This window comes from Aythya marila (genome assembly GCF_965140915.1).
Source record: "Aythya marila genome assembly, chromosome: 3".
NCBI lineage: Eukaryota > Metazoa > Chordata > Aves > Anseriformes > Anatidae > Aythya > Aythya marila.
This window is the reverse complement of record NC_139044.1, coordinates 7,956,134-7,970,518: the sequence shown is the minus strand read 5'-3', so window position 1 is coordinate 7,970,518 and position 14,385 is coordinate 7,956,134. Positions and strand designations below refer to the sequence as shown.

Genomic DNA, 14,385 nt, shown 5'->3' with positions numbered 1-14,385 from the left:
AGCGGCGTTTAATGAGCGCTGCTTAATGAGCCTGCGCCGCTCATTAAGCCACACATCAGACACACACACAGACCAGGGCTGCAAGACACGGTTCCGGTTACAAGATTCAGCTATTCCATAACACTGACACCGCGCTCCCGCGGGCAGCCCCGCGGCACACCCAGCTCCGCCGGGCAGTTACATGAGAGAAAGCTCCTCCACGGGGCACTGCCACATCCAGCAGCTCCTGCTGCTGATAAACCTGGCCCACGTGCAGGTGGGCGCAGCGGCTGAAGGCAGCCAGGCAGAAGGTGCTGGAGAGCCGAGCAGCTGAGGATCAGCTCCTCCTTGTCGGCAGCCGTGGACACGGGCGTTACACAGCTCGCTCAGAAGTGAGATGACTGGGGCTGGCAGCAGCAGGCGGCAAGTTTAAGATCTCCTCAAGTGAAGGGCCTTCGTCTTCAGGCGGTATCTCTGCCTCAAACATACGCTGAAGCAGAGCATCAACTGTCCTGTACCCTGAAGGTAGGAGAAGAGGCACTGTAAGCATCCATCCCTGTTTTTCCAGCAGAATCACAGAATATCCACCTTAATACAGATATTACTCAAAGCCTATTCCCCTTTCTTATGCTAAAGCAGCAAGAAAATAATTGCCTTGATTAATGTCTACTGGTATTTTGTACCATCTACTTTTAAACACTGTAAGCACTTGTAAAGGGTAAGACCCCTTTCAAGAAAGCCAGTGGAAGCAGCAGCAGGCGTTAAGCTAGAGGAAAGGAGCGTATAGTCACCCCGTGATCCAAGCCAGGAGCGCAGAGGGCATGCAGGAAGGAGAGAAGTAGAAGACAGGCTTCTTGGCAACAGCAGGACCTCAGCCACCAAGGCAGTGTCTCCACAGACTGGCTACTAAAGACGAGTGTGCAATGAAGGAACGAGGAAGGCAGGCTGCTACTAGAGTAAAGAACAGCAAACATTAGAGAGGGAGTCCACAGTTCTCTAAAAACCTCCAGCTGTGGTTTAGCTGCTTTTATGGCCCAAAGAAAGCAGAAGTGCTTCAGAACTTTCCCAGACAGGGCTACTAACAGGAACAGTTCAGAGCCTTGGCCTCTTAGGCAACAGATCAGGTACTCTGGCAGCAGTCACCACCTCTGAAAGAGCCTGTAGTACCACACTTACGTTTGGAGGCGATTTTAAACACTAGCCCTCTGGGCTGTGTCTTTGTTCCAACTTCCCCCTCAAGGTCGTGCTCAGCACTCTCCATGTTATCAAGTAGTTGTTCGTCCTGGAGCACCTCCCTACACAAGAAGGACCAGAAGTTACCCCAGGGACCCACACATGCACAGCAGCAATGGATTCCCTTGGGCAGGGCTAGTTCCCTGGTCATGCTGTTAGCCTCCAGCACCTCTCCTTCCCCCAGGCAACAGCCTTGGGCTGGAAGCCCTCAGCAAGGCAGCTGCTTTATCATGTTCTCACCTTCAAGGTGAGCAATTTGTTGCTACTACCTAGACCAAGCCCATATGGTCATGACAGGTTAGCAAGAACTTTGAGAAAGGGGAGCAGCCTCATCTCACACCTAGGGACAGAAGGAAGCATTTTCCTGCAGTCCCACTGCCCTCAGAGGAGCCAAGTCAGCCACATCCAGCACTACCCTTCAGGGAGGCTTACTCTTGAACTCCCATTCCCAGCTCCTGGATTTTCCGCTCAATGGCTGTTTCTACTTCACTCTTCTCTAGGGAATACTCCACAAAGAAAGCTTCCAAGATGAACGACACAAAGATGCTGAAAGAAATAAGCAGAATTACACAGCAGCATTTCCCTACTGGCATCCCTCTCTTTGGCAATAAACTACCATCTGATTAGGCAGGCTCCAGCTATCCCATCTCCAGCACACTGCCAGAGCACCAGAGCAGCACCCCAAAGAGATAAGAATAGATGCAAGAGGCTTCTCCAAGAGACAGACTGGACACAAAGAAACATACAATGCATGACCCTGGGACCATCAACATTGCCCTGGCAGAGGTCAGAGCCCCTCTTCATTCCAGTATAGAGGGGCAAAAACCAAAAACTTACTTGACAATAATTATAACCATCACAATGTGGAAGGCAATGAAATAAAGTTTTGCAGGCTGAGCAGTCACATTGGCAAATCCACTGGCAAAGAGTATAATGGGAGTTAAGGATAATAGCGCCAAAGGAAGATGTCTTACTGTACAATAGTGCTAATGGAAGAAAACCAGGTAATACATCCAGCAATGACATTCTGGAGGGAGAAAAAAAAAAAACACTGTAGGGGGTATTGCTCTGTTGTCTGGCACTAAGTGCATGAGTGCTTTCAAAATAAGGGGAAGAACAAGGCTTGGGATTGAGGGGGAACATGGTTCACCGAGCCCTGGTTTGGCCCTTCCACCACAAAGGATATCGTGCCACTGGTTGACTACAGTGAGCTCCATCAGAACAATGAAGGAAGACGCAAAGTTGTTGAAGTTGTTCTTGCAGTACTTTCCACGAGCAAACAGAGAATCCTTGAGAGCTGGGTTTCCACATTCCAGAGCATAAGGAGCATTAGAATTTGCAGGGAAGAACTGGATCTTCCCATGGAATAATTCCATGCCAATGATAGCAAATATACAGTACACAACCTGGGAAGAGAAATGCCATCACCCACTTCTCCAGTGAGCAGTAAACCCCATGGCAAGTTTAGAAGTTCCAGCAGGCTCTTCAGGTTTTTACAGACACAGCAAGCTGCTGAGAAACAGCATAGAGTCTAAGAGATCCAACCCCCTCAAGACCAGTTACTAGGCAGAAATAAGCCAAGAACTACAGCCCAAATGCACAGAAGTGAAACATTCAAGGCACAATAGGAAAACCTATTTAAGATTTGAGAAACAAGGTTCTCATTCAGCTTTTTTCCCCCAAACCATAGTTCAGTTTCTTACAGTATTTGTAGCCCAGCCTGCACAGGACATTTTTGCTGCCACATAGAGGATAAAAATGCCCTGACCTCTGACCTGGCAACTAGGAGGAACCCAACATTTTTGTACACATTTTCATGTGCCAAAACCAAGCATTAATTGGACACAGTTTCTCAAAGGCCTGCCATCCAGAGATCTGCATTTATCCTCTTGCAAACCACAGGTGAGAGACTTAAAAACACATTCCTGTGAAACTGGAATGCTTTGAGCTAAGATACCAGGATTTCTTACCAGAGTCAGACCACCAAATGTCAACATGGTCGGTACGATGTTTATCAGCGTATTCATGATGACCCGGAACCTACAGCAAATGATTTATGATAACACCTGTTGTGGGAAGGCTTTTTTTTTTTTTTAAAAAAAAAAAAGTCCATGCTTGCTTACCACTGCCTCCCATCCAGCATGAACTCCCCACTTGTCCTTATTTATTGCTGCAGAGAGGTTGCAGCAGCTGGGCTCATCCCAGGCAAGTTGGGACAAGGCCTCTAAATGCCACAGTCAATCCAAAGCACTGCGTTTTAGCCAGCCTCTGATACAGCTTGCCCCACAAACATATCCCTACCCCATTCTGTTTATTACCTTTGAATGCTGTCAACAATCCTTATTAGCCTGAGAACCCTTAATATGAAGACAATGTCCAGGATCTGTTGGCTGTTGTACATTGTAGCTGAAAAAAGAAAAGTCTTCTGAAAAATGAGCAGGTAAATGTAAAGACATGTTCTTACATTTGTTATAGTTATTGTGTTTAATAAGGGCATAACAGGTTTCCTTAAAAAAAAAAAAAGACACTGGGTTAGTTCTTAGAAACCCTATAGAAAAAAAAAATCATTGTCCTATCAAAAAAGCCACCCAAGCCCAAAATGACAGCAAAAGACAACTCAAGACCACCGAGTTTCCCAGATGCATGCAGGCTGTTTAAGCCGCACTTACTCGATTTCAGGGTGGTATTGAGTATCGTTGCAGTCAAGGCAGCAAAGATGATGAGGGTATCAAACCTAGCACGAGGGAAGGCAGTGCTGTTAGACTTGTGGGCAACAAAGAGCAGGCACTTAAATTGCCACATGACATAAAAAAAGTAGTAACCCTTCTTCCTCTCATCTGTGCCAGACAGCCCTGCTTCATCTCAAGTTACTTTCAGCATGGGAAACTTTTGGTTTTCTTTGTTTAGTAAGAAAACAACCTTCCCCTGCTTAACTACTATCATCATACACTGCAGTCGCCATTGACTGATCTACCTGGGGAGCAGAGAAAAACACCTCTCCTGACAGAGACAGGAAAGAGCACACTGTCCTCTCATGCACACAAGTGTTTTAACTATACCCTGGTACATGAGTTAGTCTCAGGCAGCCCATCTCAGACTTCCATTTCTTGACAAGCTGGAGACAAAGATCTCATGATACTTCACACTACTTTCACCACCACCATTCATCTCACTCACCAGTTCCAGAATTGATTTTTGCCAAAGAACACCCTTGGTTCGTATGTGTACACTTTTAGGAGTATCTCAATTATATACAAAGCAAGGAAGACCCATTCTGCATAAGAAATGTAAGGGGTTTCCTCATCCAGAGCAATGAAGATAGCATTTATTAAAATTATTGCATCGTAAGTCCAAACAAATCCCCTGCAAAAAGAAAAAGAAAGATGATTCACCTCACCACTCTCAAGAAGGTAAGAGTTAGTTAATTCAGGGAGTTCTTAGGTAAAGATTGCCTCCTCCCTCAAACACTATCATTTAGGAAATTATCAGTTCTCCCAGAACCTGAGAGTTTAGGGATGTTACTGCAGAGCCTAGCTTTATCCTCGAAATCCAACACAGAACATAGGCCTTCAAGGTACACCACTGTCAATACTCCCAGTATTAAGCTCTCAGAAACTAACTGCAACTGAATTTCCACCAAGTCAAGCAACATTTATCAAGCAGAAAGACTGGATAAATAAGACAGAAGTCTGTAAAAGACTGGGATACAATAGGTGTGCTGCAATCAGAGGGACCTGGATAGGTTGGGGAAGTGGGCAGAGGGCAATCTCATTGTGTTCAAGTGTCAATGTAAAGTTCTGCTCCTGGGGAGGAACAACTTCAGGCACCAGTGCAGGCTGGATCCACCTTGTGAAAAGCAGCTCTGCAGAGAACCCAGGTGGTGGTGATGCAGGGGGGTGTCTTGGTGGATGAACTGAACACGAGCCAGCAATGCACCCTGGTGGGACCAGGGGCCAACAGCATCCTGGGTTACCTTACAGAAATGCTGTAGACAGGTTGAGGGAAGTGATTCCCACTCTCTTAAGACTGAGGAAGCCATATTTAGAGCACTGTGGACAAATTTGGGCTTTCCAGTATGAAAGACTGGAATATACTGGAGCTAGTGCAGTAGAAAGATGCTAAAATGATTATAGGATAAGGTGATCTGACAAGATATTGACAGAGCTGGGAACATTCAACCTGAAGGGGAGAGAGACTGGGGGAATCTCAGTGCATATAAATACCTGATGGGAGGGTGTAGAGAAGATGGAGCCAGACTCTCCTCAGTGGTATCCAGGGAAAGCACAAGAAGCAACGGGCACAAGTTGAAATACAGGAAATTCCATTTAAACAAAAAGCTTTTCCTTCTTTTTTTTTTTTCCCCTAATCTGATGATGTCCAGAAACACTAGAACAGGCTGCAGAGAGGTTGTGGAGTTTCTATCCTTGCAGATACTCAAAACCCAACTCAGAGCCCTGAGTAACCTACTCTAGCAGATCCTGCTTTGAGCAGGGAGGTTACACCTGATCATTTCTAGAAGTCCCTTCCAACTTCAGTAATTCAGCAGTTTTGGGAAGACTCAAACATGAAGCATAGCACTAGCACTTTGTAGTACCAGCTTAGTAAGAGCTGATGGAACAATACAATGCAGCTTTGCAGAGACTGCTGACATAAGATCATCACCTTTAAGTGAAGCATTTAGTCTGGTCCTTCGAGGCAGGCCATAAAACACTTGCTTTCAGTAAAAAACTACACTCAGCACCTATAAAAGGCCTGAACAAATAAGACTGCAAGAGATCTGAACGCACCAATAGCAAGTCTACTTTCTCCAGACCAGTGAGGGTAGACTAAGAGCAGCTGGTCCACAGAATATTTCTGAACACAGAACCCCCACTGTTTGAATAGTTTACACTTCTCAGTGGGACACCCAGATGAACATTTACTTGCAACACCACTACTGTTTCACGTGTGAAGAGCTGCTTGCTCCACCAACCCAGGCTTACCTGTGCCTAACCATACTGCGCAGGAATTGACTCACTGATGACTTATATATGCGAGGCATCCATTGTCCCAGCGGATGGCTGCGTATTTTCAGCGTAATCACCTGGATGTTGAGGAGATCTGCCAGCTGCACAAAGGACTTCTTATCTGCAGTAAAGGACAGTACTACACATCAGTCCTCTGTTATTAGGAAAAGGCAGTGTCTGGCAAACCTACATCCACTTAAGTTGCAGCAATTGGTCAAAGAAAGGCCAGCAGCCAGCACAAACCTTTAACAATCACTGTGGGCATGATCTAGCATGAAACTGACTCATCTGTCCCAATGTTCTGTCCATAGCAGAAACAGAGACTCCAGAGGAATGTGTGGGAAGCCACATTGCTTGGATGAATCCAATAAAAAAGGAAGATATTTGTCCTGTGCTGAGAACAGGGGGCACCCTTCTCCATACTGAGCTTGGCCTGATCTCATGTGGCCATGAAGAGCTGCCCACAGGACACAGCACAGGCAGAAAGCCTCTCAGGGCTTCAGTAATCTGGAGAGGGAAGCAGGAAGAGCAGACTAGAGTCCCTCTTGGACCACTACACACTAAGTCTAGTGTCAGAACCCTTAAATCAGCAGGCTCCTGATCCCCAGGCTCCTTCCCAGACCCTGAGCACAGCAGGCCCCACTGCTCACCTATGAAACCCTTCTGCTCATCATCTGAGATGCGTAGGAGCAACTCTCGGTGGGAGTTGCTGATATCAGGAGCCACCAGCTTGACAAGCTGCTTCCACCGGGCTTCTCTAACCACAGGCTGTGCTCCCTCCTCTTCCTTCAGAAGGTTAAAGGCCTCTATCATCTTGCGGTGCTTCATGTAAGCAAGCTGACGGATTTCATTCTAGAGAGAATGCCAACATTCAGGCAGATGCAGTCACCCTGCCCCCTTCTTTATTAGAAATCTTATTTCCCTGGTACAGTGATGTAAGAAACTCAGAGGAACAAATTCAGGGTGATGCTAGACGCTAGGCACAGCACAATCAATGGGGTGATGAGAAATGCTCTTTAACATGCAACCATGAGCCTTCCACACAGCACTCTGCAGGGATCACTGGATTGCTTACTGCTGGGAGATGCACTGAAAAACGGAAGGGAAGACAAAGGACAGTATCTAACAGGAAGGAGATGGGGGAGGGTGTCTAAAGACCACAGGATCTGCAAGCCCACAGGTCACAGAAGCAGAGAGGATGTGTCCACACATGCATGCCATCCATAAGTCAATGCTGTGACATTAGGGATTGAGATCCTCTTCTGCATATGATCATAAGCAGGCTAAAGAACCTTACACCCTTGGGACGCTGTAGCCTCTGGGAAGGCCTAGAAGACTGCTTCCTGTGAAGGAGGTCCAATCCCCTCAAAAGAGGGCCCAGAAATTTGCACCTCTCACCCTTCCATTACAAATATCAAGCTGCACCTACTCAGTTACTGTAGAAGAAGAAAGTTCTAATTTACTTCAGTCTCCCCTGCTTTAAGAGCAAATGTAGTGGCACAAAAAGCATTCTGTGCACTTAAAGTGAACTGAAAACAGTCTACTGCACAGAAACAACATTTTTTCTAGAACTAATCCCATAAAAACAATAGTACACATGCTTCCTACCTGTTGCAACTTACTGGAGATACACCAGCATTGCTTATTTCATTGTTATTTAACATTAGAACTTGTAGTAATATCCATGATATGGAAAGGTGAACTTGTGCTTTTCATTTACAGAGCACCAATACAGGCTGGAAGCTGTTCACCTTCTCCACATTTTTCAGAATTCCAAGGGAAAGCCAGATGCCTCTACGCAAGATTGTAATTGGCAATTGCCTGCTGTGTTATACAATTCACCCCTCCACACATTACCTTCAGGTGTTTTTTGTAGTTGTTATACACAACAGCCAGGAAGAGCGACATGAAGATGTAAGTGTTGACAATGACAAAGGCAATGAAGAACAGGGCATACCATGAGCTGAAGTCAAACGCTGGCATCCTAAAGGAGACAGATTATTACTTGCTGAGCAGACAAACAGGATAATAGAAGAGACATCTTCCAGATGATTTTTTGAAATACTGTTTTAGATAGCAAGATCAAACTTGGCCAGGTAACACCCAGAGTGGGGGGGAACCCTAACACCATGCACTGAGTTAAATAAAACGCTTCTTCCACTAGGTCTGCATCCTGTGTGGCATCAGTCCCTGTTTGAAGCAATGCAGAAAAGCAAGCAGAGTTTAAGCTTCTGTCAGTATGGATAAGCTTAAAAGTAAGAGTCTTCAGGTGAGATCTCAGTCATAAGCTAGTGAGTTACTGGCTTCAGGGGGTTTCATTGCATTCAGACCTCCCATTCTGCTTACCCCAGGAAGGCCATGTGTTTTGGTATTTGAATACCTGTGGTTCCCCTTAACAGCCCTCTTCTGTTCAGTACATCTCCAGCACATAAATGTGTCCCACTCCACCCCCAACCCCATCTTTCCTGATGGCTCCTTCACAGTACAGACTGCAATGGGAACCCAATTAGAACAAATGAGGATCAAAAACCCAGGCCTCCTGCAAGTTTAACACAGCTGTACAAGTTAAAGTCTGCACACATCCCTACAGATATTGAGGGAGAAGAATCATCCAATCACTACAGCATACTTCTTTTTAGAAAGAGATTTTAATCAAAGAGCTGGGGCACTTGTCCCTCAGGTTTAAGCTTTGATCAGCTACTGGGTCTTTTGGAAAGCATTATTTTCAATTCACCTTTTCTAAAAGGTCCTCCCAGACTCAGATTCTGGTTCAGAGAGCATTTTTAAAACAGAGGGCTAACAATTCATGAGATCCCTGCAGACTGGAAAAAAAAAAATCAAAGCCCTGTTGTCGTACTGAAAGTCCTTGATGTGCAAAACACAGCACTGTTTTAACCTGAGACACTGATAGGATGCATGAAAGACGATAATCAGGATACTAAGCAAGCAGTTTAAGTGCTCAGGCTTAGCTGTTGTATCAAGAGACTTCTTGGCTACCTGGTGCCAGGGGGATAGGAAGCTGAGAAAAATATGACAGCAGAACCAGAAGAGTTTTTCACAGGTAGAAGAAAGGCACAGAAGACTTCTCCTTCCTCCCCACAGATGAGCACAGTAAGTGACAACAGCTGTTGTGGACACTGATCACAGCTCTACATGGTGCTTTACACAGTTTTAGTTTTTCCACCACTAGGAGCAGGATACCAGCACTCACAACAAAGATTGCAAGCAAAGAATACATACATGACATCCGGGCTGTTTGCTGTTGTCACCAGCACATAGAGGTCAAACACAATTTCTAGGTAGTTTCTGAAGTATGGCAAGCCTTCTGCTGTCTGGAGGTTCCTAGGAGGAAAACAACAACCTGAAGTTAAGCACAGAGATCACAAACCCCACCACAGGAGCTACAAGTAATTCTATTTACCAGTAATCAATTGGAGTTGCCAGATCCCCTCCTGCTCAAGAGGATCACACCAATTCTTCCCACCCAGCTCTGAACTCAAAAAAAAAAAAAAAAGTATTCACACCTCTCACCAAACAGCTTCAAGGCCATGAGGGAGAACATAAGAAGGCTAAACATGAAGAGCAGGAAGACATAGGTGATCTCTGGTAACGTATTGCGGATGCTGCGGAAAGCTCTCCGAATCTGTCAGGGAGAAAGGAAGTGTTTAGATGCAAAGCAGTACCTATTTTTCTCCCTTGCCATCACATCAGATGGTAACACCTATGCAGGGACAGGCAAGCACAGTAGGTCCCAGGTTTTCTTTGTTGCCTGGCAGGACAGCTTCTGTCCCAGATGTGCCAGCTCTGTTCCTGGGGCTTTCCTCCTTGTTTCCCCAGTTCACAAACTGAACTCAGCTAGACAGGGGACCCTGTAGCACTGCTGAAGTGTTCTTGCTCCAAGGTACTGGTCAGAGACAAAAGTCTGCCACTCCAGGCTACCAAACATGCTCTAAGACCAAGAGTTCAACTGCTCCCTCCAGCAGGCCTCACACCACAGTGGTTTATTTATTTGCAAGTCAGGACCAAAGTGGTCTCAGGCAGCAGGGCAAAGATCTCCCCATGACAGGAGGGATCAGAGTCCAAACCATCCATCTGAACGGTAAGTTCAGCTTTGAGAACAGCACATTTGTGCTTGTTTGCCTATGTGACTTCCAGAAATAAAAGCAAGCTAGCTCCCAGACTCAGGGAGAAGCAGTTTTCTTGTCCACAGTGCTGCTCACGTTCATTCCTCTAGAGAACAGCATCTACCTCCTTGCAAGCAGAGATTTTTCCTTCATACAGGCTGGAGGAATCCTAGCCTGTGTACTGATCTTAAAAGAAAACTTATTCCTTCTCAGTGCAGCATTGCTCTTTATTAAGTATAATTTTCCCTAAATCATGACATCACCACATATGGCAAGAAGCTCTAGTTTCAGCCTCAAGTCTGTCCAGAGCTCTCAGTACAAGTGACCCAGTCCACAGATACTGGAAGCCTTGTGGTACTTTGCACTACACTCAAGCTGCATCACTGTGAACAGACCCTTTTTTCCATCTCACATTTTTGCTCCAGGCCACCTTCGAGAGGAACTCACTCAGAGTCTAAATTCTGCCACCTCTACCCCCAGAATATTCTACTAAATCCCCTGGATCTCAGAAAGCAGCAGGCTGCCTAAGAGTAGGAGTTCTTCCCACCAGACCCACTCCTTACCTGGCGACTCTCTGCAAAGTTGATCAGGAAAATGGGCCTTGCAATTCTTGACCATCGAATGCTCTTTATGTTGTATATCCTGAGGGCCCCATATATGGCCAAGTCAGTCAGAGATAACTGCAGAAGAAAGAGGAAAATTCACAGAAACAATACTGGAAGTGCATCTAGATGAAAGACAATTGGGTTAGCTAGGTTAGTACAGGATACATGCATACAACAGGTTTGTGGGAACAGGCTGAGCTGCTAGTTGATTTGGCCATGGCTCTTGTAAAGCCTTGATGCATCAGACCAAGAAAGCAACAGAAGGAAGAAAAAAAAAAAACCTCTACATCACCCAACCCTCATGGCTCCCTAACTTACCAGGATTGCAACCATGATGCAGATATTCTTGGTATCCTTCCAAAATACATTACGAGGGGTGATTTTTGCAAAGTGTGTCAGTCGGCCAAAGAACACCAGAAGGCACAACACCTCGACCAAAGAAGTGGCCTGCAGAGGGAGAGCAGACCCAGGTCAGGACAACCAAGAGCAGCGCTAGCCCTCTTCACACAGATAAGGATGCTTAGGCAAAGTAAAAAAAAAGCAGTCATTACAAGAGGTTTTTCAGTGGGTTTTGCTGCTGGCTGTTTTACAGGCTCACATACGCAACACTAAACAGTAGTTTTAGGCTTCTCCTTTTTGTAAGGTTTCCTGCTACACGCAAGTTAAAGTCAGTGGATTTACATGTATATTGGGTTAGAATACAAGGAGCACAGCCACAAATACCAATGCGGAACAAATTAAGGCTGCTTAGGAATGCCTTTTTTTCCCCTTGCAGCACTCTACTTCTGCTGCAAGAAGTAAGAACTCCATCTGGGTCACTTAGAAGGCTGGTACTACTCTTTTCTATGCAGAAAAGCAACATGACTTTGCCTGCGGTCACACCAGCAATTGCCAATGTCTATGCTGACTGCCACAGTCGCTGTCTAGTTTCTAGGCTTTTTTTTGCATCCCCAATCCAGCTCATCAATAGTATTAACAGAATGATGAGCACCCATCAACTCCTGACCCCTTGACAACTTGTTTCAAGCAAGAAACCCTTGCTTGCTCTGCCGAGCAACACAACAGTATCTGCATTACTGCTTCTACACTGTCTGGAAACTCACCAGGAAAGGGAGAGGATACACAGCAGGTTCTTCAAACACTGCAAGGGACAGGTTGAGAAAGATGAAGAAATAGGTGACTGTTCGCATAATCCAGTGGTTATAGAGATAATAAAGCCTGTAGAAAAAAAGGCAGTGGCACCGTAAGTAAAAGCTCCAGTGCACTTACCCATGGGCTTAGCAAATGTATCTTGGAAGAGCAGCAGAAATTTCCCAAACAGTCATGAAGAAGGGTAGCAGTAGCATGGGTGGAACAGGGAATTGTTTAGAAGTTTTTGACAGAGTTAGTCTCCTGTTTGTTTGTTTTTGTTTTTTTTTTAAATGCATAAGTCAAGAAGTATTGTCCCCTTCCACAGTAAAGCCTCTGGTGAATGCTAGCATTCACCATGAACACATCCAGCTCTAAGTTTCCCACAGGAGGCTCCGCACAACAACACTATGCAATAGTGGCTCCTTCAAGTAGATGCAGAGCAGATCTACAGAGAGAGCGTACAGTTTCTCTGCTACTATAAATGCTGCCAACATTGCCAGATAATCATCTCATCTGCCTAGTAATCACCTCAGATAAAAGCTACAGGGCAAGTGATGATATGGATAACACAACACCTTTAAAGATAACATCAAAACATCACCTTGTAAAACAATCAACATACTTGGACAGCACAAGAACTCCAGAAGTTTCATTAACTAAGAGAGGAGAACAAAGCAAAGAGGACAGGTTTTGTGGGGAGGACTACAGGAGTCATTAATGGTCACGCTTAGCTTTGTGGGCAGTCTGTTGTAGCACTTTTTCCTTCCGTGCTAGCAGCCTTCCCTTAGTTTTACACACAAGATTTGCCTACTGTAGTGCAAGCCTGAAGGAAAAGTCACCTCTGAATGAAGTTGAACCAGCAGCTCAAAGAGAAGAGATCCACTGCTGCAGGCAAAATAGTCTTGACTTGGAGAGCTTTATTCACCTAATTGCAAATTAACAAGCTTTTAATTACTTCTGCCCCAAGCAGCCACTGCCCTTGCTGAGAAACAACCAAGCAGAGCCACCACAGGCACGCCGCAGGTTGGTGTTGCACATTGCCGAGCCACTTGGCACAGGGCTCTTCTCCCACCCAGCTCACCCTGCTACCACAACCCCACCACCTGCACCCAGCACAGCCACCCCGTGGCATCCCCCACGTGTAAATGAGAGCTGGACCCCCTATTCTCGTTATCTCTGAAGACTGAAGCTGCAGCGCTTTTGTAGAGTGCTTTGCTTTAACTCAAGCAGAAGAAAGATTTTGTTTTCCGCCTCATCCTTAGGATAAGACGCACTGAGCAGCATTTAACACACACACCTCAGCCTGAGTCCAGCTCGTAGTACCCCCCCAGCCTCACCTCTCGGTGCCCTTTTGGGCTGTGGGGCAGCCCAAACGCCACCCCTCAGACCCCCCCAGCTCGGGCTGCCCTTACCTGACCGCCTGCGGGGAGGTCTTGAAGGGAATATTCCTGTTGTACTGCGCATCGGACACAAACGCCGCCGCCAGCAGGAGCTCCTGTGGGAGGGGGAAAAGCACAGGTCGGTGGGTGCTGCAGGCCGAGAGGGACCCGCGGGGAGAGCCCCCACAGCCCCCAGCCGCTACCTCTGAGGCAGCCTCAGCCATGGCGAGGGCGCTGCTGACCCCTGACGGCCCCGCCGCTTTTAACGGCGCCGCCCCGCCAGCGGAAGCGGGTGGAGGAGGAGGAGGAGCCGGGGCCGCCCCCAGCCTCTCCCGGTCCCCTCAGCACCCATGGGTCTGGAGGCGCTGCGGCCGCGGGCCGTGCGCTGGGCGCTGCTGGCCGCCTTCGCGGCGGGCGTGCTGGTGGGCTGGCAGGCGGGCCGGGCACGGCGCCGCTTCCTCCGCTGGCGCCAGCAGCGCCTCCAGCGCCGCCTCGACGCCGCCCGGGAGCAGCTGGAGGCGGCCTGAGCCGGGGGCCGAGCCCGGGGCGATCGCGGCGCTGCCTCGGGCCACGGCGCAAGGAAAGGACGCGGGGGACTCGCGGAGGTCGCGCCGGAGCTGGCGGAGACGGGGAGCGCCGCGGGGCGCCGGCAGCGGCGGCCGGGAAGGACTTTGGCTGCGACGGACGGGCCGGGGGGTGACACCGAGCGGGGCTCCGCCAGGGGCGGTGGCAGCGCCGCGTCTCGGCGCTTGTCCTGCTCCGCGATGCCCAAGCCCTGCCCTGCCCGAGGGCTGCTGATAAAGCGCTGAGAACAGAACCGTGGTGTGCTGGTCCCTAACTGCGCCTGGCGCTGCCGTGCGCCGGGGCTCGCTGTGTGGGGGCGCCGCCTGGGGCAGGCACGGGCTGCAGGGCCTGGGGGGGGCTCTGG

The 14,385-nt window shown here is 47.7% G+C and overlaps 1 protein-coding gene across 6 annotated transcripts; it reads right to left on the bottom strand.

Annotated features, from left to right (window-relative positions):
- Window position 1: 1 nt before the first annotated feature.
- LOC309876934 (two pore channel protein 2-like) lies at window positions 2-13,698 on the bottom strand. 6 transcript variants are annotated; one of them, XM_082757844.1, is made up of 20 exons: window positions 13,661-13,676; window positions 13,491-13,573; window positions 12,918-13,003; window positions 12,051-12,165; window positions 11,266-11,394; window positions 10,906-11,022; window positions 9,743-9,861; window positions 9,459-9,560; window positions 8,076-8,202; window positions 6,869-7,070; window positions 6,195-6,339; window positions 4,390-4,575; window positions 3,882-3,946; window positions 3,531-3,618; window positions 3,183-3,252; window positions 2,399-2,618; window positions 2,050-2,140; window positions 1,645-1,758; window positions 1,156-1,274; window positions 5-498 (listed from the first exon to the last, which is right to left on the bottom strand). In XM_082757844.1, exons 4-20 carry the CDS (start codon window positions 12,135-12,137, stop codon window positions 353-355), a joined length of 2,127 nt encoding a protein of 708 aa, XP_082613970.1. In that variant the 5' UTR covers window positions 12,138-12,165; window positions 12,918-13,003; window positions 13,491-13,573; window positions 13,661-13,676; the 3' UTR covers window positions 5-352. The 6 variants fall into 6 exon arrangements, with proteins under 6 accessions (XP_082613973.1, XP_082613968.1, XP_082613971.1 ...); XM_082757842.1 differs by lacking the exon at window positions 12,918-13,003 and having other exon boundaries at window positions 4-498; window positions 13,661-13,698; XM_082757843.1 differs by lacking the exon at window positions 13,661-13,676 and having other exon boundaries at window positions 13,491-13,604.
- Between the last annotated feature and the right edge of the window lie 687 nt (window positions 13,699-14,385).